Below are 25,699 nucleotides of genomic sequence, written 5' to 3' on the forward strand. Positions count from 1 at the left end.
ATTATAAAATATATATCATGAGTGGACAAAATGAGACTACAAAGGGAGAAATAAAGGAAAGCATGTAAACCACAAAATATAACAACGTCACAAATCTTTATTTATTTTATTTTGTTTGTGATTAAATATAATGTAGTTTCCAAATTGTATTCTTCAACACAGCAGCCATTGCAAAATCACTCCAAAATCAGTAACATTACAGCAGCTTTGAATTTAGTCGAATTCAAGCTGAAATTTGAATCTTGAATCATACATTTGAATCTGATCTAATGGCTAGATATCAGTCAGTGGTGTTATTGATATAATATATGTAGTATGTGCGGTGGACCTCTAGAGGGCGCTGTTTGAGTCGAGTTGCGCATGCGCAGTGTGCTTTATGTACTTTCATATTGATTCAGCTTTTCTCAGGACGTTCCGCGTTTTAATCCGCTGCGATGAGCTTTTATTTACTGTATATTTCAATAACGTGAGCAGCGTTTTAAATGTAGACAGATTGAGCTTCTTTATTCCGGTCCAGGATGAGATCCGCAGATTATCGACGCTTTGTTCAGTGCGCAGAATATCTGCTTTAATGTGTGTCAAATCATAGCTTTTATAATGTTTCGAGGGATTCTTCGACTGTAACTGTTACAGTAAGAAACATCGTTTTCTTTCAGCCGGACTCGCTGTCAGACGGGCTGTTATTATTATTATTAAGTTACAGTAGATACCGGGGCTAGTTGTCACATAGTGTGATATATATAATGTCATATCTCATATATATGAGAACTATTCTCTAAAAATATAATGCAGTTTAATGTGTGACAGTCAGAGAGTAATAATGCTGGTGTTTCATTGCTCTTTCTCCAAAGGTACTCTGTTTATGAGGAACCATAAACACTCAAAGAGTGCAGCTGAAGTCTGAATAAGGTGAGTCGTTTCTACAGAAGATCTGTTTTTCTCATGTGCTCCTTGTTTAATTGCTTGTGTTCCTCAGATCAGCATGACCCTGGCGTTGACCCCTGCGGCCGTGTGCCAGTGCTTCTCGCTGGTGTCGCTGTGCACATCTATAGCAGATCCCAACTGGATCCAGGTCCAGAACTGCTCTGATTCCAGCAGCAAACTCATCTACGGCGTGGCCTTCACGGTGCACGCTTATCAGAATCTCACAGACACAGGTGTGATCTTATAGCTCTGTTTATTACTGCGAACACCCGCCGGCCAGCCAAGATCAGGATGAGTGTGTTTCTTCATCAGGTTTGGAGAAATGTCTCAGCAATGGATGCTCTGCAGTGAATGGGTGCCGTCAGAATGAGAGTCTGATAAAAACATCACAATAATCCACACCACTCCAGTCCATCAGTTAACATCTGGAGAAGACAAAACATGTTTTTAACTAAAATATGAGTTCATAATGCATAATAAAGCTTCCTCCACTGAAAAGGTGTTCTGGTCTGAATCAGGTGAGAAATCTGCACAGATCAAGCAGTGTTTACAAGCCAAAACAAATTTTTTGTGATGTTTTTATCAGCTGTTTGGACTCTCATTCTGACGGCACCCATTCACTGCAGAGCATCCATTGCTGAGACACTGATGCAGAGACACATTTATACAAACCTGATGAAGAAACAAACTCATCCTAATCTTAGATGACCTGAGGATGAACACATTTTCAGCATGTTTTCATTTTTGGATGAACTATTCCTTTACAATACAGAACTCAAGTCAGATTTTAAAAGTTTAAAGTACGAAGGCAATAACTGTACTCCTCTGCAGTAACAGCACGGAGTGATGACCTGTAGTGAAGGGTTTTGTTTGGTTTTGTCTGCTGTAGGTCCGCTGGGTGGGCTGCAGGGATCAGGAATGTGGCTGCTCTACTCTCTAGCCGTTCTCTGCTACAGCGCTGTCCTGTTGTCCAGTTCCTCTTTCCTGCTGGATTTCCTCGGAGCAGCGGTCACTCACTCGAAGCTGGTGACATCACTGCACGTCTTGACAGGTGCCTCACATTAAACTGTTAGTAACGTGTGAAAAGGGTCCAGAAGTCCATAAATCTAGTTATTTTATTTTCAATTGACGTAATATTTTTCTGTTTCTGATTCATAACTCAGTATGCATTAATGCAAGACACAACTTGTGTTTTTTCACGCTTTTTTGGTTCCATAACATGCCTCTTCTTTCAGACTAGTGGAAAGAAAACTTCTAAAACATTTAGGTGTTTATTTTATTGCACTTTATCTATTTGCATCTGCAGATTCAATTCATGTCGTTAAAGAGTTTTTCTCTTACATACAGCAAACTTTCCCTATTCATTTTATTTACATATTCATATATACAACATTTTACTCCTAAAAACATGGTGAAAGTGTTGTTTTTTTCCGGCTGTTGACAGTATTATTATTTTTTATGTTTTTATGGAGTGATAAGAAGAGAAATCCAAATTATGACAACAAAATCAAACAAGAATTAAAAATCTGTCTTTTTCCAGTAGGAATGTATGCAAATTAGTGCACATTTAATTAGATAATACATCGTTTGCATATTTAAATGCAAAAAAAGAAAAATTGTAATACAAAACAATTGTTTTAATGTGCTGTGATTAATTAGCTATGGTGATATCTATTGGTTAAAATATGTTATCATCTTAACCTGTGATGTTTGGCTTTTTGTCAGCTGAACACATTTGAGCGAAATATTTACTTGAAGTTTAAGTTAATGTTTCAATAGTTGAACAACACTTTTGCATGTTTACAGTACTTTGATGTTGGTAAATTGTAACATTACATGCAGCTATATTTCATCTTTTTTCTTAAGTGTTTTATTTGGATTGTTTTATTCTTAAATAAATTCTTTATGTAATTTAGCATTTTTATGGTACAAAGATAAGAGTTTTAAACATTGTCACATGAACTCATAGACTAGGTCGGCATTGCTGGGAACGGCCACACAAACGTCATATCCGTTTATGCAGTGGGGGAAAACAAACCATTCAAATTAATGCATGGAGACCTTGTTAGGTGCTTGAGCTTTACTTTTTGTTATGATTTCGATTGATTTTTTCTTGGTGCAATGCCGAAAAGTTGCATACCTCTGATAACTTAAAAAATAAAATCCTGATCTGAAGATTTATATACTGTAGCACACAACATCAGAACTCCGACAGCAGTTACGGATATACAACGTATGAAACATATTAATCTTAATATTCATATGTATATGCACTCCAGATAGGCTAGACTACCCTTCAGTGACCTTTAGTCCCGTCCCCCGCTCCGCAGCCCAGTTCTGAAGGGGCTTACAGCAACCCTCCCTCACATCAAATAAATGGCACGCCCTGATATTTTGTGATGGAAAATGTCATAATCTATTAAAACATAATTAATACAAAAACATCATAATTATTTCATATTATTATACACAATCCTTTACGAAAATTAACAATATTACTATGGTAATACTTTCACAAGCCGTCACGTATAGGCTTGTAGCTGTCTCTTGCCTGGAGACTCAAAAGTCAAAAAGTGTCAGCAAACGACACCTCTGGTCATTCCGTTGGGTCACAGATACCATACGGACAATCCGACCCAATACGGCTCAGTTTTTTGACAAATCTTTCCCTGTCGAGCAGCAGAAATGATTTTATGTACACCATTCTGTGTCAACACCATGCTTTTCCAATGAGGGGTGAAGGATCGTTTTCCCCCCCGCCGACTCCGCCCACACAGCTATGACACGACACCGACCAAATCTATTGTGTTCCATGTTTAGCAGTTTTGTATAACAATGTATTTACTCTTGGTAGTTTGATCAAATAAGTCAAGAAGCAGAAATACTAAGAGTCTTTTGATATTGCAACCAAACAGCTCTAGTCTCTGGAATTACAATAATGAAGCGGTGCACAGAGAAGAACCGGATGTGATCTTGATGTTTTACTAAAGTGTGTTTTCTCACATTTCCCCTCAGCATTCGTCTGTATGGCGGTGGTGGGTGTGTGTGCGGCCTGTATGAGTGTGATTGAACACAACCTGCAGCGAGCGAAGACAGAAAGCCGCCCGGCGCTCTGCATGTCTGCAGGAGAAAGCTTCTACATCGAGACGTTGGGCCTGCTCTTCTCCTTCTTAGCGTGCGCTCTGGCCCTCAAGGGTCGTCCTGAACCCATCAGGCCCTGTGAGTACCTGAGCGTGGATGGAGCGGACAGCGAGACGGAGCCTTTGATTGGTCGAGCTGAGAGGGAGGAGTAAACAGACACAGGTGCACTTCATTTCTAATGGCAGAAGAGCAAAGCTGAACAAGAGCTGCTGTTAGATCAGGTGATCTCAGGAGCACGTACAGAACGAATGAAATCTTCTCCTTCTGGTTCATAAGTGTGAATTTGAATTGAATCGATCACAGTATACAGGATCCCAGCTAACAAGGTTCTCTCAACATTATGAACAAACGTTCTTCCAGGAACATTTATAGAATGTTTTTTACAAGTTATCTAGTCTTTAATAATGTTCTCAAAACATTAGCACAAAAACATTAATTATACATTATATTCTGAAATGTTTGAGTTTGTCTAACGTTTTTTAAATGTTACTAATTGTTTCAAAACATTCCGAGAACATTCAAAAGTAACATTCCCATAATGTTTGCAAAATCATTAAATGGAATGTTCTTTTAATGTTTGAATAATCAAGAAAAAACATTTTCTACATTTTAAAAACTGGATGTTTTAAATGTTCAATGTTAAACTTAATTGGAACATTAAAATATATTTTTGTTACATTACAATTAAAAGTAATTAAACAAAAACAAAACAGTGAAAATATGTTTTTTGTTAAAACATTATGTAATTAATTCAGACTAAGCATGACTATTTATTTGTTGATATATATAGAGCTAATTTTTCTGAATTGGTTTGAGATAATATTGTGAAAGCAATCGTTTTCAGATCATTTTATATTATTTGACTCTATATTTAAATCTCAGGGATAAACTGGAGCATTCTGGGAAAACCAGTTTTATAGCATAATAATCCATAAACTCAAATTTAATTTGGTGGAATCTTTACAGTAAGATTCATGTTAGTAATGAATGACATTCAGACATTTATAAGTGTGAAAATAATCAAATACACATTTATTCATTCTAAAAATAATAGTAGCATCATCTAATGTTTCTTAAAATGGCCTAAATGTTGTGTGATGACTGTGTTTATGGGTAATTTGTAGTGAAAAATGAAACGTCTTAATGAATTTCATGCCATTTAAATTGTGCTTAATTGGCGATTCTGAATCCTGTTTGCTGCCTCAATTCAAATTCAGTTCATATTCAGTATTCACTGATGTTGCGTTAGGAACCAAAGAGAGGAGCACAAATACACACAGATGCTGCCTTCAAGTCCTGCTGGATCTTTTTCACGAGTTCAGAAATCATATTTATGGTATACTGTGCATTCAAGTGCTCTTGGTCAGAATAAAATAAATGCATTCACCGATGAACACGGGAGGTATTTTGTTGCACACATGCAGAATAATGAAGAGTGAAGGATGAGCATTAGGTGTGTTTAATTCCACAACAGACAGTTATGGGAAATGTAGTTTTTCTGTAAATATGATTTTTCCGACATGACTTGAAGGCAGCGTGAGATCCTTCAGTTACCTGCAGTGAAACTCACACATAAGCAGTTCTGCATTATACTTTCTGTGCAGGTTTGCTCTGCTTTCGGACCAAATTCAGAAACCACTGAGGGCACACTTGGTTTGTTTCAGGGTTTTAAAAGCGCTTAAGTAATTAACTCTACACAAACTATCTCAGCCTTTGTCAACATAATATAATGCATAATCATCTTTATTATTCAATTTGTACGTAAATAAGAATAATTCATATAATACTCAATATAATCTAGTTGCCAAGGTTCCAAACAACTACAGTGTGAACAGAAAGTGGACTGAGACCCGATCAGCATTCCACTTTCTAGTCCACATCCAATGTGAATGCAAACAGAACTGAATTCTTTTTCACTTCACTTTTTGACTCAAGTGTGAAAACGAACAAATTCAGGGCTGTTTTTATTTTATTGGTAATCAGTGGCATAATTTTAAACAATCCTCAATGTGCCTTGAGCTTCCTGGAAGAGTTTATTTGTGAAGTGACGTAATTGAAAAAAGAAGATGTGAAATCTCCAGCTCCTCCATCAAACATCAACAAGCTCTGCATTTTATTTATTCATGAGTTCAACCTTGTTGTCTGTTTTGTTTTTTTTGTTGTTATTTTTTCTCTCTTCATACTGTATTTGTATTCCCTCTTTTAACCAGAATAATATTGCACCATTTTTCTCCATTTATTTGATATTCTAGTATTTTACTGGAATTATGATGCCGTTCAACCCAAAATGACAGTTCTGTCATCATTTACTCAACCTCGTGTTGTTTAAAGCTGTATGACTTTCTTTCTCTCATTGACAGGAAGATTATCAGTGAATAATGACGGTTATTATAGTTAACTAACACTGAAATAAAGACCTTTAAAAAACATTTTGTTGCTTGAAATTAAGGTTAAAGTAGCAGAATATGTCAAGAAAATTTCAGATAGTTTCCAAAAAAAATCTCCGTATGTTTAAAAATTTCTGGAGAGTTTGGGAAATTTTCTGGAAATGTTTAACTTTTTTGCAACCATACTTGAAATAAAATAAACATGAACTGAACTGAAATAAAATATTAAAAATTTAAACATTTTATTTCAACAAGTTGCCATGGCAACATTTCTTGTTTTTGTTCTCATTTTTTAAAAAAGCTAAAACTAATTTAAAAAATCATCAAAACTACATAGACATTTGTAAGAAATTGTTTTTTTTTTTTATTGCAAAAGCATGCAACAAAATTACTAAAACCTTAAGTAAAATTATTATTAAAATGATTAACTCATCTGTTCCATCTTTACTTGACCCTCTAACTCTAGCACTCTCTATGCTAATTTTATTTGATCTATATGTCTTTTTATTTAAATAAATAATAATCTGTACTGCGTTAGGCTAACCAAGACTTGTAATAGCACTTGCACATTGTTGCTCTTTTGTTGGTTTTGATGGCTTCTATTGTCCTCATTTGTAAGTTGCTTTGGATAAAAGCTTCTGCTAAATGACTGTGAAAACAATCTAATTCAAAATATTAACAAAAGCTATAGTAGTATAATGATGCTAAAATAGCACTATTCTATATTATATAATGCACAAATCATATGGACTCCTGATTATGAATGTTTAGATTAATTTTTAGACACTTTCTTGGTCCCTTGTAAGGTTTGAAAGTCAATAGGGTTTGAGCAGCATGAGGGAGAGAGTAAATTTCATTTATGTGCATCTGTAACGAATCTGTAGTAGTATTTAATTTGTCTTAATGAATATAGAAACAGAGGCATGTCAAACACTGGCTACTATAGGATTTTAAAGTATAAACACACTGAGTCTAAGGAGGATTTATGCAGTTTGTGTTTATATTTGTGTGAAGCCATTTTTAATTTATTGCAATATAAAAAAAATAATTTCTGTTCCAAAGTTGATCTATATCATCACACTTCCTCTGTGATCTGGACTGATAGATCTTCCTGTTGAAAATGCATCTCACTAAATGAACTCTGAATGACAGAAGTGAATCATGGGAAGCGCAGCTCCGCTGTGCCTTAATTTCTCAGCTCTCTCTCTAATTAGACTCGCTCTCGTCACATGACACCAGCTTCTGCTCCAGTCGGATGGAGACCATCGCCATAGTAACCTTGAGAAGTTGTTGATGTCACCGATGAATTTGTGAATGGCGAGATATGAGAGATAAAGAGTTGATGGGTTTATTATAATGTGTCTAGTGTTTGTGAGTTGTGCATGATATAAACCATGATTAACACTAAACCATAGCTTGTGCTGTATAAGTGTTCATAGAGAGAAATGATGTGAAACCCGTTAAGCTACTGATATAGGCACTGACAGGACCGTATGTGTATGTATTGTGAGCGCTGCTTCTGCTACTGAACAAGCGTTGATCATCTCAAATGAGTTTGTTTTTAAAGCTGTGCATGCATATATCATCAGCATTCATTCTGATTTAGCTGTTTATGCCTGTTTGATTGAAGTTTACTGTTGCAAAATACTTATTTGAATGTTTAAATGAAGATAATGCTTTGAACAACACAGCATCTCACTTTATTTCCTTTATTTTAGCCTACTAATGGTAAAAACGGCAATAAAGTCTCATTTGTTAACATTAGTTATGTGCTGAACAATGTTTTATATCTTTTATTAATCTTTTAGTTACTAAAAATACATTTGTTCATTATGTTAGTTCACAGTGCATTAAGGCAACATAGATTATATTTATTTAAAAATGTATTATTGAATGTAGAAATGAACATTTATTGTTAACAAATGAAACCGCATTGTACAGTGTTACCTGAAAAACAACACAGTTGCATGTCAGTTTGTATGTTAATTATATTATTTTTTACATTTCCATCTGTAATATTCTATTAATGGTTAAGGTGGTTAAGGTGCGTTTAAGTAGAATTAGAGTTGAATTTCTGCTTAATTTAGACACACTTAAAAAAGAGAAAGAAAGAGGTTTTTACAAAAGTTTTTATAACGACCTTCACATTAACAACTCGCGTAATAAATATAACATTTAAAAATTCAAACCCAAATGTCCATCATAAACAATACAAAAAGCATAATTTACACACCACAGGTCATTGAAAAACATCTCATTATTTACAAAAAATAGAAATAAATTCTGAGAAGATTATGATGAATGTTGCTAAGTGCAATTCTATTATTATTATTAAGAAGAGAAGTGTAATTTAAGACACGTTGGTGGTAAATCTAATTAGAAGAAGTTATGACAATAATTTTTAGGATTTTTTTTTTTTTTTTTGGTTAACATTCTTAAGAAATGTTTTTGTGAACAAAAGTCTTATCTTTATGCTTTAAGTTAGAAAATAAGACTTTTTCAGTGTTATTCTTTAAGAATTTTTGACGAATAGTATTCTTTTATTCGTGAATCCGGCCCCTGGAGAATCTTTATAGTATAATCTGATTACTTACTTACTTTACTTTTGTCATTTAGCAGACGCTTTTGTCCAAAGCGACTTACAAATAAGAAAAAGTAACTAAAACTAAAAAGTTACAACTCTATATACTAATTAATTGATTAATTAGATTATAATAATATACTAAATATATAATAAGAAATTAATAATATTAATTAGTATATAATAATATACTAATGAATGATTAATTGTTAGTTTCTCGCTCCTCCTAATAATAATAATAATAAACTCTTATAATCGGTTTATTACGCCCTCGGCGAGCAGAAGGGGCGTGTCCGGCCGCCTCCAAAAGGGGCGGGGCGCGGGTGGGTGTGTCTCTCAGCTGATGCGCGCCGCTCGCGCACTCCCTTTCCTCGCGCGCGCGCGCTTCATCTCCGTCGCGGGCGTCAGCGGCAGCGCATCGCGCGGCTTCACGCGTTGGTTTACGCCGCAGCAGCAGAGCAGCATCTGAGCGAACGGACGGACGGATCCGCGGTGAGACAGTGAGTATGTGTGTGTGCGCGCGCGCGTTGGATGCTGCTGTTGTTATGGAGGATGCGGATGCAGTGATGCATCATTTTGCATGAGCGCTAACACGCATTATGTAATGAGAGCGGATGCCTCGTCCTGTAGTCAGGTGAGCGCTGGACCTCCATTGTGCTGCTGCTGCATCCTCGTCTCTCCCTCTGTTAAATGGAGGCACAGCGTTTTATGTTATGATAAACGCAGGCTATTGAATGCATCCGAGCGTCTGCTGGTTAGTAGCATCACTAGGCCCGCATTCACTGATTCACTGTCAGGTGAAGCAGGTGAAGATGTTTTTAGTGCATATTGTGATTCTGATCTCATCTGTTTGTGTACAGGCCTCCATCTCACGCATCACTGTCATTTTCTCCAGTAGTGTGTGTGTGTGTTTTCTTGGAATTGTATTGCGGTGTGTGAGTGCGATGCATCAACACAGTGTGTCATTCTGCTGCACTGCATGTTTACATCCATGCACAGACGTGTATTCGCGTTGATGTTTGCCATGCAGTGATGAGGTTATGCTGTGAATCTGATCTTGCATTATTGATAGAGGCTGATGTAATTAGGATGGCAATCTTTAATGTGTGTTGGGATATATGAAGCATGTGAGCGATGATGTAATGCCTGTGAGTGACTGACTGTGCTGGAGCGGGTAGTAGAGGCACGTGCCAGTGCTGATCTGATCCAGAGCTCTGCTGGACCAGAGATGCTACTGCACACCACCATCATCAGCACTGCTCCAGCTGACGTCTCAATGCGCTTGCATGGCTTTGGTAGAGAGTTTATATGAAAGCGAACATAGGAGGGCATGTATGTTAATGTATAGTGCACTGAAACACAGTTATGCTTGACACACACCATGGTAGTATCGTGGTGTTCCTCGGATGGCTGGGTAAATATATGGAAATCATCCACGTGCATTAAAATGCTGTGATATAGATCCAAGTGCATGAGACAAAAGAGCTGAGCAATCATGTTTGTTTTTTATTTTTAATGTTGAATGTTGCTACAGTCTTACACTGTTCATTACATCGATGCATCGTAGCCTATTTTACCCTTTCAAAGAAGTACCATGGTAAAATTATAGTATGAAGTCAGACATCTTAATATGAACTCAAAACATTTCTTATCAGATGACCTGAGCTGCTTCACATTCATTTTATAGCTCTTATACTCTTAAAGGATGATAATTAGTGACACGTTTGAGTTTTATTGTTTTTTTGTTGTAGTTGTTTGGTTTTTTTTGTATGTTTTTTGGAGAAAATCTAAAACTTAAAGTAATAGTTCACCCAAAAATGGAAATGTGCTCACCCTCAGGTCATCCAAGATCAGGATGAGTGTGTTTCTTCATCAGATTTGTAGAAATGTCTCAGCAATGGATGCTCTGCAGTGAATGGGTGCCGTCAGAATGAGAGTCCAAACAGCTGAAGACAAAAGCTGAAACAAATCCAGCACTAAGACGTTTTTAACTCAAATATGAGTTCATAATCCAAAACAACGCTTCCTCCAGTGAAAAAGTGCATCTCCTGTTGTCTCTCACATCAAAATCCAGCCACATATTTGTTTAGAGCTGTTTTAAACGGTGCTTGATCTGCAGATTTCTCCCCTGATTCAGACCAGAACACTTTTTCACTGGAGGAAGAGTTATTATGGACTCAATGTATTTGAGTTAAAAATGTCTTAATGCTGGATTTGTTTCAGCTTTTGTGTTCTCCAGATGTTAACTGATGGACTGGAGTGGTGTGGATTATTGTGATGTTTTTATCAGCTGTTTGGACTCTCATTCTGACGGCACCCATTCACTGCAGACTCAATTAAATCTCAGAAATCAAAGAGCACCCTCTAATTTTCCCTTTAAGATTCTAGTGCAATTCATAAATGATTTCATGATTCACACCAAGAGGAAGAGCAAATCAAGCATGCAATTATAATGAATGTTCAGTTTGATTGACATAAATGTGACATATTCACACTGCAAAAAATTGGATATTGTTTGCAATTTATTTTCACAAATGAAAGTGGTCACAATCAGAATTGTCATTTAGAAACCAATCCGTCACTTGGAGTTGAATGTGAGCGCTGCCTTTGTTTGCAGGATTTACAATCACACATCAGAATCAGGTCAGATTTGCTCTGTGTTTGGTTAATGTTTAACTCCAGAGATCATCATAATCAGGGTAGTTTCGCTGAAACAGATCCGCGTTGATGTTTACACACTTCACAGACACACATGCGCTTCATACGACTGTTAGAGAAGCTCCTCACGCTGTTGGCATGAGAACTTGCAGTCAGTTTCTTTGAGAGGTCTGATAAACGTTCAGCACGAGGAGGAAGCGGTTCTGCTTTTACAGTTCTCGAGGGACTCACGTATGTTGTTTATTTACGACTGTTTCCTTTCTCTTGAGCTGTCAGCGTAATATCCATTTATTCCACTTGGAATGTTTTTAACTGTGTTTTTGATACTGTACATGTGGTACATGCTCGTCCACATTGCTTGCATTTTCTAGTAATGCTGTGGATGTAATTTTATAAAGCAGCTTAGTTGTGTTGTGATTGCTCAATCCAGTGCTCCAGTGTTCTCACTGCACAGCGCTCATATAGAGGCCGTTCACACGAATGCATTCCAGTTCACTGCTTTTTTGTTGTTTTTCTACGTAAACATGCACTACATGGCTTGACTGCTGCACTTGTGCACGACACAGCATTCTAAAAACATGTCATTCAAGTTAAAAGTAAAATTTTTTTTTTACCCATTCCCCTGTATTTTTAATGCAAAAACACATTCAGTGGCCCCATAGAGAGCAACTATTAGTTTACCGCAGATTTTCCCAAACGGGGGTTCACAATTTGATTAAAAACTAAATAATAAATACATTATTAAAAATATAGGTTCTTTATTGTCATTGCTGGTTCATTGAAGACTTCCGTAGTATATCATCAACTGTTTGGTTACACACTTTCTTCAAAATATCTTCAGTGTTCAACAGAAAGAAACTCTTACACCGTGTCCACACCAAACACAGATTCAATCAGATATCACAGGCAGTCAGAAGCGTGTGTGGGCAGACTCTCTCTGGACACGCACTGCACTCACAACGAAATAGACAAGTTTAGGATCTAATTCATAAATATCAAACCTTTTTAACATCATTAAATGTACATACTGAGTGACTGATACCATCTTTGTTGTGGAATACACTCGTTGGTTCGCTGTGTCTACATAGTTTTAACGTATATTTTTGCTTTAATTTATTTTATAAGTGTAATGCTATAAATGTAACGCAAAATGATTCACTGCAAAAAATGCTTTTCTTCCTTAGATTCTTTGTCTAGTTTCCAGCCAAGATATCTAAAAATTCTTAAATCATGAAGTATTTTCTAGACAAGTAGGAATTATTTTCTTGTTTTCAGAAAAAACAAGTCAAAATTAAGTTTGTCTTGTTTGTTTTTTTTTTTTGCTTGAAACAAGCTAAATAATCTGCCAATGTGGTAAGCTAAATAATATTGTTTTCTGTTTGAAATAAGATTATTTTTTTTACCCCATTGGCAGATTATTTAGCTTGCTCTAAGCAAAGACTCACTTAATTTTGACTTGTTTTTCTGAAAATTTTTAGATATCTTGGCTGGAAACTAGACAAAAAAATCTATGCAATCTATGCATTTTTTGCTGTGTATTTAAACTCCCATTAGATATGTTTAACTTTGAATAAGGCACATAATCACCTGAGGTTATCTATTGTCATATAGCTTGTATGTTGTTGTTCCAGCTGCGAAGTCACTGAAATAGAAACCATTTCTAATTTTGCGTGTCGCCGTCTCGGCTAATTAGGACAAAACATCTGATTAACATGGAAACCTTTTTTCGCGTGTCACAGTGTCATGTCTACTTCGGACATGGTGTTACAGGTTTGGAATAACATGAGTAAATGATGGCAGAATTTTAATTTCTGCGTGAACTGTATATTGTGAATAAGGCCACTAACGCAGTGTGTTGTGGTGCAGTGTGTGTGACCCGGCTCACTTCCCCTTCATGCCCGTGTGTGCTGGAGCTGTGGGCGGCGGAGTGAAGCGCTCGAGGCTCCTGGCATGGGCAGCGTAGGGAGCGGGGCCTCCAGTCAGCGGCCCATCACAATGCGCAGCGTGGGCACCCGCACCACCCCCAACGGCCCGCTGGTGGCCGTGCCGCCCCCCGCCTCGGCCCGTCGCCGCCTGGATGACCGCAGCTTCAGTGCTGAGCGCATCCCCGGCCCCAGCACCAAGACCAAGGGCGTCTCTGCCGACGAGCACAGCTATAACGCCGAGAGGGATTTCCACGCTAACGCTCGCAACCACGCCGAGTGCACCGCGGCACACAATGCCAACCGCCAGCAGACGCTCAACGGAGAGAGGCTTGTGTCCAACGTGGTGTTTGCCAACGGGGCGCGGCGGGAAGGACACAGGCGCGGAGAGAGTCTGGACCTGTGTGGGAACAACATCGTGCTGAACAACGACAAGAACGGCAGCCATCAAGCTCCACCGCAGCCGCCGCGGCCGTCACACAAGGACAAGAGCAAAGCCAAACCCGATAATCATAACCCGCCCAACATCCTGCCCGTCTCGGGAAAACTCGAGCATGCACAGGTACGCCAACAACGGCTGTGTTCAAGAGGAGGTGCAAGTAGTGCATCGTTTAGTGTGTTTTGTAGTGGCACAATAAAGAACACAAGAACATACCCAACTAAGCACAGCAAACCCTTTAGCCTCACAGGACATACATTTATGGAAGCCCTCCTTTATTGAATCATAATTGTGACATGAAAAGTAGAAATTATGAGATACAGTAGCTACTACATCAAAATTATGAGATAAAAAGTCATAATTAGGTCACTAAAATTGAAATTATGAGAAACCATAATTGTGAGATAAGAAGTCAAAATTCTGAGGTAAAAATGAAATATTAGGACATACCAAGTTGTAATTATGAGATAAATAGTCAAATTGGTGGTGGTTGAGGAGATTGCCCCCTTCCATGTAAAGCGCTTTGAGTACCCAGAAAAGCACTATATAAATGTAACAAATTATTATTATTATTATTCGGTCCTTAAAAATTTAAATTATGAGATTTGAGACACTCAAAATGATGACATATTACATCCTAATGAGATAAAAATAAATAATTATGTAATTAAAAGTTAAAATTTTGAGAAGTAGTAGCTAAACAAAAAATGATGACATACTAAGTCAAAATTATGAGATAACATTTTTAAATTAGGACATATCAAGTTATAATTATGAGATATAAAGTTCATAGTTATGTCATTGAAAGTTGAAATTATGAGATAGCTATTGAATCATAATTATGAGATAAAAAGTCAAATTTATGACATACCAAGTCATAATTATGAGATTAAAAAAAGCTAAATGATGATAAAACCATGACATAAGACAACACATCTATGAGATAAAGAGTCATTTTGACATGATTTTGATGTAATTTTGACTTATGTCATAATTTCAACTCTTTATGTCATAATTACAAATTTTATCACATAATTATGACAGTATCTAATAAATTTGTCTTTTTGTCATATTTATGAATTTTATTACATAATTATAGCATCTTATAATTTCAACTTTTTTGTAATAATTATGAATTTTGTCTTAGTATCTTATAATTTTGACTTTTTATGTCATAATTAAAATAAAGGTTGAAAAACTTAAAGGGATAGTTCACCCCAAAATTTTAATTCTGTCATTAATTACTCCTAATGTCATTAGTAATTAATGACAGAACTTAAATTTTTGGGTGAACTAACTCTAATTTTAAAAAGCTTAAATGAAAATTAGAAAGAAATGTTGAATTGCAACTAACTGAAATATGTATATGTGTATATGCACACACGATAAAAATGACAAAAGGACATAAAAATCAATGTATCAATGAATAAATATATCAATAAAATATAAAAATAAAAGCTAATTAAAAATATCAACATATAGTTATACTAAAGTACAGTTTATATTGCAGTTTTTTTCAACTGCATATACACAAAATCTCTCCTTGTCACAGTTTCTGAAAGCTGACACTCAAACAACAGAAGCACACACCAAATCTGCAAAACCAGACAGTAATTCTCTGCCTTTGACTCAGTTTTCAATTTCATTTTTGCAAAACACAACACACAGTTCTCTATGTAACACACAAAAATCCAACAGGGATTAATATTATGGCAAAGGTGTTTTGCTTTTGAGATGTGTTTGTGATATTTTGAATGCAGTGCTTCATTTTGCAAGACATGTGAGGCGTTTCGTGTGTGCAATTCTTGAATTTGTGTGTAAAGTTTTGAAAAAAGAGGCAAAGTTTTGAAAATGTGTGAAAGCAGCTGGAAAAAAAAAACTGTAAAGTAACAAAAACTGAATTCTGTGTTTGATGCCACCATTCAGATGAGTTTGTGTCTCTGCAGACCAATGACTCTCTGGTGCGTCCATCAGCCTTCAAACCTGTGGTGCCCAAGAGCTTTCACTCCATGCAGAACCTGGTGTGTCCCCTCCAGACCAGCTCCGGGACGGCCGGTCCGGGCAGCGGCGGCGAGAAGGGCGGTCCGAACCAGGACAGTCCCGGAACACACGCCGGCGCAGGCCGGGCCGGACAGGGCAGTCTGTCGGACTCTGGGAGGAACTCTCTGACCAGTCTGCCCACGTACACGGGCTCCAGCTACGGCCCGCCGCCTGCGCTTGGACCCCTCAGTGCCTCCACCAGTCACATCAACCGGCTGGGCACCGTCGCCCTGGACAAACTGGACAAGCCGGGCTACCAGAACGGCCTCAGCGCCTCGGACAGCGGCCGCTCCTCCTCAGGCAAGAGCTCCTCCTCGTACCAGCGCCTTAGTCACCTGAGCGACGCTCCCGCGCCCCTGAGACCCTCTCCGTCCTCCGACGACATGATTCAGGACCTGGAGGACCGTCTGTGGGAGAGAGAGCAAGAAGTAAGTAAGGTGACAGAACTTTTTTAATTCTTTAGCGTTATGTATGTGTCATTTGATGTTTTGAACAGTGGTGCATTTTTCTTTTGAAGCTGATTGGCAAGTATCTTGGTTTTGTTTACTATTTATTATTATTTTCAGTTATTTATTTTATTTCTTTATTTAGTCACTTTGAATAAAAGTGTCTGGCATATGACTATATGTAAATGTGATGTACTCGCTGAGGCATAATTTTACCATGTGCCACCTGCAAAGTGCATCTGTCACCATGTTTTATCCTAGAAACATTGTAGACAAATTCAATATTTCAAAACTTGAAATCTTCATTCATCTTTTTATTTATTTTGTTTAATTAAATTTTCCATACAACATTGGATATTTTTTAATGCAATTTTTGCATTTTATTTTTCTTTAACTTTGCATACTCCATTGGATATTTTATTAATTTTCAAATTTCTTTAATTTTGCATACACCATCAGATATTTTTAATTATTATTGTTTTTTATAATTTTGCATGAACCACTGGATATTTTTTATAGTTATCATTATTACTCACAATTTTGCATACACCATTGGATATTTATTTATTTATTTTTGCATACACCATTGGTTATGCCTATTGAATTGCATTCATAACAGTAAGCCAGTGAGTTTCACTAATCAAGAATAGAACATTTTCACCTGGAAAGGTCCTTTGGTTTAGTGGAAATGTTGCTTGATTATAAATAGAACGACCATTTTTATGGTTAACATGGTTTTAATCAGTTTTTATTGTCCCAAGAAGTAGCATCAACTAGGGATGCATGATATTATCGGACTGATATCGGAATCGGCCGATAATGGCTTTAAATGTAAATCGGTAAGGAGATTTCATCTTTAGGGGGCGCTGTTGGCCTACTTCTAATTAAATTAAAAGTAAAATAGCCTACACAAATAACATTTAGACTGTTTCTGATTAAATAAAGCAGTAATTGATGTCATAAAATAATGAGTATGTTTTGATTTAATGGTCAGAAGCTATAGCTTAAATTAAAAAAAAAATCACAAACATGACACTTGTAAAATTATATATACTGATTTATTCATTAATGTGTAATATGTTTTATTTTTTAAACAAATCATGAGCTCTAAAAGATTTTCAGAATTTTTACAACTCTTTTGTTTTATACCATCTACAAATGTTAAATCCTAAAATAAAATGTTAGGGTTAACACTGCATCTTTCTGGGGGGAAATGCAGCAATTTATAGTTATTTTCAAAGCTTCAATCTACTGTCAAAAAACTTCATTATTTTTTATTTAATCCTAATAAATAAGTTCTTGTTAAAAACTAAACATCGTATATAATTTTCTTATTTCTGCACAGGAGAGACTTGGTGTTGTTTCCAAACAAAAGGAAATATATCGGCCAAAATTAGATGAAAAATTTCGGTATATCGGAAAAAATCCAATATCGTGCATCCCTAGCATCAACCGTCAGGAAGGTCAGAAACATTCTCTTCGCTAGTATGCAAATGCAGATGTGAATGAAATCACACGATTCTGTTGTACATACATGCTTTCTACAGTACATGCATTAGGTTACTATTATTAGATTTTTCTTCAGATGTGCTGTTATTAATATCGCTAGACAAAGAAGAAGTTTATGCAAAGTTGCATTATGAATTGCAGTCTGACACATGACCTGAGCATGCAACAACACATGAAGTCAAGCTTGCATTGCTTGAGACTGTGTTTTGCGTGTTTCGGCCGTGCTGCCCTCCTCACAGGTGATTCACATGAGACGTAACCTGGACCAGAGCGAGGCGGCCATCGTGCAGGTGTTCGAGGAGAAGCAGCGCGTGTGGGAGCGAGAGATGGAGGAGCTGAGGCAGAACTACGCCGGGCGGCTGCAGCAGGTGACCCGACGAGCCCAGCGCACACAGCAGGCCCTGCAGGCACAGATCGCCCGTCTGCAGCAGGACAAGCGGCGGCTGCAGGACGAGATGACGCTGCTGCTCACTCAGAGAGAGGAGCTGGAGAAGAAGTGCTTGGACTTCAGGAAGGAGCAGGCCGATATCCTGCCCAGGCTGGAGGAGACCAAGTGGGAGGTGAGAGAGACTCACAGATGGAGTTTTAGTTCATCTTGAGACTAACATCTGTAGCCTAATGCACATCCACTGTTCTCAGCACATCTAAACATCCTTAAATCAAGATACATTTACTTGAGATGCGAAATGCATCATAGTTTCCACAAAAACATATTTCCAACATTAACAATAATAAAATAAGAACCATTATTAATAATTGATCAGCAAATCATCATATTAGAGTGATTTCTGAAGGATCATGTGACACTGAAGACTGAAAATCCAGCTTTGATCACAGCAATAAATTACATTTTACAATATATTCACATGAAAAAAACTGTCATTTCAAACTGTAATGAAATTGTAATTTTAAATTGTCAAATAAATGTAGCCTTGATGAGCAGAAGAGACAAAAAACATCTTAATTATTGCAAACTTTTGACTGGTAGTGTATAGCAACAAATATTTCACTATATTATAGTCGATGTTTTACCAGTGATTTATCATATCATAATATATTGAATGAAATCATTAAAGCTGCAGTCCGTAACTTTTGGAGCTACTTCTCTCTGTTTACGTCGATGATGAATCACGCAGGTACTGGGCTCCACCAGAACCGGTCTGAAATCATCTGAATATAAACACTTATTATAGGTGTACCGTAGTGATTCAGGACAAGCCAAAAACACTGTTTGGAAAATGGATTCATGATGTACTCGCTTATTATATTAATTTTGTATATTTTGAACACAAAAAAAGCTAAGGACTGCAGCTTTTTAAATCACTGGTGAAACATTTACTATAATATAGTGAAATATTTGCAGCTTTTGCATGCAAAAACATTGTTTTAGTCATTTATAAATATCCAGATAGCTTGGACTGCACAGGAGTGTATGCAGTAGTTGTGCAGTGTGTGTGTGTGTGTGTGTACAGGTGTGTCAGAAGGTGGGCGAGATCTCTCTGCTGAAGCAGCAGCTGCGGGAGAGTCAGGGCGAGGTGACGCAGCGGGCCGGAGAGATGGTGGCCCTCAGGGGTCAACTGAAGGATCTCAACGCTCAGCTGAGAGAGCGTGAGGAGGCCGAGATCAGCCTCAAAGAGTCCTTCTGCACCAAAACCCTGGAGCTGGAGCGCTGCGAGGCCGAGCTGCAGACCATGCTGGCCGAGGTACCAACACTGACTCTAAAAGCATCACTGCAACACAGAAAGTAGGTCAGATGAGCATTTGCAGTGGGAATTAAAAGTGATGATGTAGACATCATAAAAAAATGTAAAACATCTGTACATTATGATGTTCTCACTGCAGTTCAGTCTCATTCAGTACTGTATTACATGTACATTTAGTCATTTAGCAGATGCTTTTATACAAAATGACTTACAAATGAGGACAATAGAGGCAATGATATGCAAGTGCTATAACAAGCCTCAGTTAGCCTAACACAGTACAAGTAGCAAGGTTTTTTTTTTTTTTATATATAATAAATAAAAAGAAAACAGAATATAAAAAGAATAGATAATCTATATAGGTTATATATATATATATATATATATATATATATATATATATAAATATATAAATATAAAATAAAAGTAACTTTCCCCAACAATGGTCATAATGATATTTAATTACAAAATTGTGCAGCCCTACAAACAAGCACAGCAAACCTGGAACTTATTTTTTGGCATAACATTTTAAATAACAATGGCTATTTTTATAAGAAACATTGCAATTGGATATTTTCCCCAAATTGTGAGCTAGATGTGTCTAGATATGAGACACTGGATCACAAAAAAGTAATTTTAGATTTATGCATCATCTGAAAGCTGAATAAATAATATTTCCATCCATTGATGTATGGTTTGTTATGATGGGACAATATTTGGCTGAGATACAACTATTTGAAAATCTGGAATCTGAGGGAGCAAAAAAATCTAAATATTGAGAAAATCTCCTTTAAAGTTGTTCAAATGAAGTTCTTAGCAATGCATATTACTAATCAAAAAATAGGTTTTAATAGATTTTTGGTAGGAAATATACAAAATATCTTCGTGGAACATGATCTTTACTTAATATCCTAATGATTTTTGTCAAAAGAAAAATGGATAATTTTGATCCATACAATGTATTGTTGGCTATTGCTACAAATATACCTGTGCTACTGATGACTGCTTTTGTGGTCCTTCCCTCTCTGTGTCTGTAGGTGACAGTGCTACGAGACAAGCTGAGTGCGTTTGAGACGGAGGTGGCGCGGCTGAAGAAGGCCCTCAGTGAACTCAGCAGCAGCTCCAGTCGTGCCAGTGAGCCCAACCTGACCGATGTGGGTCAGCTGGTGGCTTCCCGCAGCCGAGAGCGTCTTCTGTCCCCTCCGGAGACGCCCACGTCCCTCCCCGCGCTCCCGGCGCCTGACCCGCTACTCTCGCTGCAGAGCGACGACTCCAAGGCGCAGCGGCAGGATTCGGGCGACATGCGGCATCAGCTGGAGCGACTGCAGGGCGAGCTGCGTCTGGAGCGGCAGCAGCGAGAGCGGCAGGCGCTCACCTTCGCTCAGGAGCGCCAGACCTGGCAGGACGAGAAGGAGCGAGTGCTAAAGTACCAGGCGCAGCTGCAGCTCAGCTACGTGGAGATGCTGCAGAAGAACCAGGCTCTGGAGGAGCGTGTGGACAAGCTGGGAGCCCAGATCGTCATGCCATCGCCCGCCTCGCCTCCGCCGCTTCCAGATCCCCCCGTGTCTGTCTCCATATCGCTCACCTCTCCCACCCCGCCGGCGGAGGAGAAGAAACTGCCAGAGATGCACCAGCTGGCTCCGCTGTGGCCCGTGCCGACCCGACTGGAGAGGATCGAGTCGACGGAGATCTAATGCATCCCTGATTATAACTGCATTCAGTACAATCCAAAAACTGAACCGCTTCCGAGGACTGTCCAAGGATGCCCTGCTTGTCTGGGGCAGGTGTGTGGGTTGAGGGCAGGTTCGTTGGGTAGTTACGAGAGCGTGTGTGGCCTTATCAGGAGGAGGTCAGTCGCCAAGCAGAAAACACTCAGGGGTTTAAGGGGATTATTCACGGACTGTTTAAGCTTTGTGTTTTTACAGGCGAGGGTTTAGGCGATTAAGAAGTCATCATCTTTCCTAGATGCGCTGAGGAATATCCTTACGATCACAGCATCTTCTGTACTCTGCAGCCTTCAAACAATCAATATTAGAGTTATCAGGCTAAAACTGCAGGGAGTTTCTCTTAAAGTGAAGATCTCGCATGGCGCTCAGACGTAACGTGCCATCACGTTTAGGACCAAATCTTAGTGCCAGTCTCGAGAGTGTTTATGTCGATGTTCGTCGGGCCGCAGAAACATACTCTACGCAAGTACACAGACGTGCAGGACAAATGAAACAGATTATTCAGAAGATTTGATGCTTTTGAAAGAAGTCTCTGTTGCTCAGCAAGGCTGCATTTATTTGATCAAAAATACAGTAAAAAATTATAAATATTATTACAATTTAAAATAGCTGTTTTCTATGTGAATATGTGTTAAACTGTAATGTATTTCTGTGATCAAAGCTGTATTTTCAGCATCATTACTCCAGTCTTCAGTGTCTCATGATCTTCAGAAATCATTCTATACTTACAAAAAAAGTAAAACATGAATGTTTTTGAATTATGACAACTTGTAGCAAAATTACATTCACCAATAAATTACATTAAGTTAGATGAACGTAATAATTTGTAGCATAAACACAATTTTTTAATTGATTACTCAAAAATATTTTGTTACAATTAATTTCAACATATCTACTGTCTATATCTAAATCTTATCTCTTATTTTTTAAGAAAGGTCAGCTGATGCAGACGTTTCAGTTTAAATTACATGCAATATTAAATATTTTAAATTGCATGCTGTATTCAGCTATGTAATCAGAATAAAACAGATCAATTAACACAGAAATTTTTAATTAAAATTTAAATTGCACTCAATATTAATGATTTAATAAAAATGTAAAAAAATCAATTAATGCAGAAATTTCTGTTTAAATTACACTCAGTATTAATGATGAAATCAAATGATACAGAATATTAAGTTTGTTGTAGAAATAGAAATTAAAGCAATTTCAAGTACAATCAATATTAAGTTAATCTAATGATCCAGATTATTATGTCAACAGTTTTAATTAAATTTTTTAGGATTCACAGATGTATAGAAAGTTCATTATAAAAGACATTATAAATGTATTTACTGTCACTTTTGATCAATTTAATGCATCCTTGATGAATAAAAGTATTAAATCTTGCTGACCCTGAGCTTTTGAATGACTCAGAATGCATTGTTGCGATGCATAATGAATTGCTCTTCTCAGAATACAGTGAAATGCGTTTGTGTTTGCATCCGCGTGCTCAAATAGAGTATGTTTGGAGGCCGAGGCCTGGTGCGGGATAGAGGAGCGCTCAACCCTCCTGCTCTATTGCCCAAAGCAGCGGCGGAGGACGTGTATTCATTTCAACTCAGAACGTACTGTATCACCTGAATGTTGTTTTTGCCCTTTTCTATGTTTTGAGCAATGTAGAGTAAACTAGAACGAGAGATTGAGATTAAAAAACAAGTCAATATGTTAGTGCACTTGACGCTTCGGTCTCAGACCATCCTGCTTTTAAACTGAGGACTCGGTTGTTGTGAACAACAGCTACTGAATGAGGTTTGGTTGATGAAGCTGCTAGACTGACGGACAGCGGCTGAGCCAAAACTGTGCAGAGGGCGACGGGTCGATCTCCATTATATTTGAATATGACTTTACATTCTTCCAAAAAGAGCATATAACATGTCAATGTATACAAAGTATCATTTAGAATATTTGACTTTAAAAATGTCATATGCAGTAGACTGAAGTGATGATTTAAATGTTGAAGTGCACAGAAATCAGGTGGAATATTGGACGGGTTTGTGAAGAATGAAATGTGTGGTTTGTGTGTGAAGACTGAGCTTGTCATACGACTCGTACTGTTTCTGCAGTGTGTATATTCTGTGTCGTATGCAACAGAGCACGCTCTGCACGATACTGTTTCTCACAATGCAAAGTGTATGGATTGACTTTGCATTAACAGTGTGATGAATGAATGGGAAATTTGGTCAGAATGCAAAATCACTTTATCTCAATTCTTGCCTTTTTGAGTTTAAATCTTGCAAATCTGACTTATGTCCTTGCAATTCTGAGAAAATGAAGAGTTACAAGATATAAAGTCAGAATTATGAGATATAAAGTCATTGCAAGATGTAAATTCCCAATTGCGAGAGAAAACTTTAATTTTGAGATATAAACTTGCAATTTGCAAAAGAAGGGTTATTGCAACTTTTTATCTATTTATATCAATTTTGACTTTCCTTGCTATTATTTTCTCAAAGTTGCAATACGTGAAGTCAGAATTTTGAGATATCAATTGAAACAATACTGACTTTTTTCAGAATTGAGAGTTATGACTGAATTGTGAGATATAAAGTCATTAATGTGAGACGAAATGTCAAAATTGCGAAATATAAACTTGCAATTTGTGAGAATCGTGAAATATAAAGTCATTATTGTGAGATATAAACAAAAAAATGTGATATATAAAATCGCAATACACATTTTTATTTGCAATTCTAGCTATTTTTACATTTTATCTTATAATTCTGACATTTTTCTCGCTCAGAATTGATATAAATTAAAAATGGCGAGATAGAAACTCGCAACGGGAGAAAAAAGTGAGATAGAAACTCATAATTAGCAATGACTAAAAAGGTAACAATGACTTTTTATCTTACAATTCTGACTGCGTTTATATCTTGCAATCAGACTTTTTTCTTACAATTCAGAAAAAATTAAGAATTGCCAGATATAAAGTCATTATTGCGAGACATAAACATAAAATATATAAACGCATACTTCTCGCAATTACAAGTTTGTATTTACATGCATTTAAAAAAAAAATCAGAATTACCTTTTTTATTTTTTTATTCTGTTGCAGAATTAAGCGTGCATAGAAAGCACTGTATATTGCTTTTTTTTTTAATGGCACGTCATTTAAAAAAAAAAATCAGAATTACCTTTTTTATTTTTTTATTCTGTTGCAGAATTAAGCGTGCATAGAAAGCACTGTATATTGTTTTTTTTTTTAATGGCACGTGAAACAAAACAGAGCGTGCAATTCAGCGTCTCTTGAATAAAAATGGCTATGTTGCATTTTTAATACAAACTTGTTTAATCAAATGAAGAAGGGCTGTATGATGGTGGTTCTGTCATCACACTGGAAACAGAAGGTCAAGCGTGCAGTATGTAGTATGCAGTGTGCTCTCTTGTATAGAAACAGCACAAGTCGTATACTCGTATGCTTTTTTCAGCACACGGCCAGATAACAAATGCACTACAGGCTCTGACGAGGGAGTGGGAGCATTTTACAGAACACCTTTTGTCACAAAGTTATTCCATTGAAGCAAAATCGATGACTTTCACTGATATTTCTTTAACGCAGTCACATCGCAGCACTAACAAGCCAGAGTCCCTCTCTTTTGCATAGGAAACGGATCTCGGAAACAAGCACAAACAAGCGATTCATTTCCCCTGACGCGGAGAGCTCTGGTCCCAACGCTCGTGCCTCTTCTTTTCTATCATGCCATATTTGAGATAATCATTGCAGCTTTATGACACTAGGTGTTAGGAGAGAAAGCTTTAGACCTCTGCTGTCTTTGGCACATTTGCTGCTATGTGCTTCTGTTGTGTCCTGCTGTGTTTGGTAGAGACAAAGGCAGTCGACTGCATGTAAATATCACTGTTCCTTATGTGTACAGAACTATTCTATCCAAATATACCGAGCTAATGCGTGTGAATACTTTTGTCAAGTAATGAGACTGACATGTCAGCTTTTATTTTTCAAAACTATTAATATAGGAATATAATATACATATATGACTCTTCGATCGGCTATATTACGGTAAAGTCCTTCCCTTTCTCCATCAGTTATGCAAAGGGTTTTGGAAACATTTCATTTTTTTTCGTTCTTTTTCCAGAATTTGCTTGAGAAAAGCATATCTTAGCAAATATTAATTTAAATAATAAAGATGTGAATAAGAAATTGGTCTCTTCGTGATTTTCTTTT

General features: G+C 37.2%; 2 protein-coding genes across 4 annotated transcripts; both read left to right on the forward strand.

Moving 5' to 3' along the window:
* Nucleotides 1–358: 358 nt before the first annotated feature.
* LOC306870198 (uncharacterized protein) lies at nt 359–8,140 on the forward strand. The gene is made up of 5 exons (XM_079417319.1): nt 359–632; nt 852–909; nt 977–1,157; nt 1,814–1,975; nt 3,940–8,140. The coding sequence occupies exons 3-5, from the start codon at nt 983–985 to the stop codon at nt 4,215–4,217; spliced, it is 615 nt and encodes a 204-aa protein (XP_079273445.1). The 5' UTR covers nt 359–632; nt 852–909; nt 977–982; the 3' UTR covers nt 4,218–8,140.
* On the forward strand, nt 4,217–25,660 carry LOC306870197 (leucine zipper putative tumor suppressor 3-like). Of its 3 annotated transcripts, none has more exons than XM_079417317.1 (6): nt 4,217–4,286; nt 13,558–14,175; nt 15,999–16,529; nt 18,287–18,607; nt 19,520–19,750; nt 20,785–25,660. In XM_079417317.1, exons 2-6 carry the CDS (start codon nt 13,642–13,644, stop codon nt 21,439–21,441), a joined length of 2,274 nt encoding a protein of 757 aa, XP_079273443.1. In that variant the 5' UTR covers nt 4,217–4,286; nt 13,558–13,641; the 3' UTR covers nt 21,442–25,660. The 3 variants fall into 3 exon arrangements, with proteins under 3 accessions (XP_079273443.1, XP_079273442.1, XP_079273444.1); XM_079417316.1 differs by lacking the exon at nt 4,217–4,286 and adding an exon at nt 11,785–11,922; XM_079417318.1 differs by lacking the exon at nt 4,217–4,286 and adding an exon at nt 11,785–11,922 and having other exon boundaries at nt 15,999–16,520.
* Nucleotides 25,661–25,699: the final 39 nt, after the last annotated feature.

The sequence above is a fragment of the Barbus barbus genome (genome assembly GCF_936440315.1).
Source record: "Barbus barbus genome assembly, chromosome: 5".
Lineage (NCBI taxonomy): Eukaryota > Metazoa > Chordata > Actinopteri > Cypriniformes > Cyprinidae > Barbus > Barbus barbus.

Excerpts from the sequence above, each read along its gene's own strand:
- LOC306870198 (XM_079417319.1), top strand. The coding sequence starts at position 983 with ATGACCCTGGCGTTGACCCCTGCGGCCGTGTGCCAGTGCTTCTCGCTG. Across the intron at positions 1,158-1,813 it reads TCAGAATCTCACAGACACAG|GTCCGCTGGGTGGGCTGCAG; the intron begins GTGTGATCTTAT and ends TGTCTGCTGTAG. Across the intron at positions 1,976-3,939 it reads ATCACTGCACGTCTTGACAG|CATTCGTCTGTATGGCGGTG; the intron begins GTGCCTCACATT and ends ATTTCCCCTCAG.
- LOC306870197 (XM_079417317.1), top strand. The coding sequence starts at position 13,642 with ATGGGCAGCGTAGGGAGCGGGGCCTCCAGTCAGCGGCCCATCACAATG. Across the intron at positions 16,530-18,286 it reads GAGAGCAAGAAGTAAGTAAG|GTGATTCACATGAGACGTAA; the intron begins GTGACAGAACTT and ends CCCTCCTCACAG. Across the intron at positions 18,608-19,519 it reads TGGAGGAGACCAAGTGGGAG|GTGTGTCAGAAGGTGGGCGA; the intron begins GTGAGAGAGACT and ends GTGTGTGTACAG.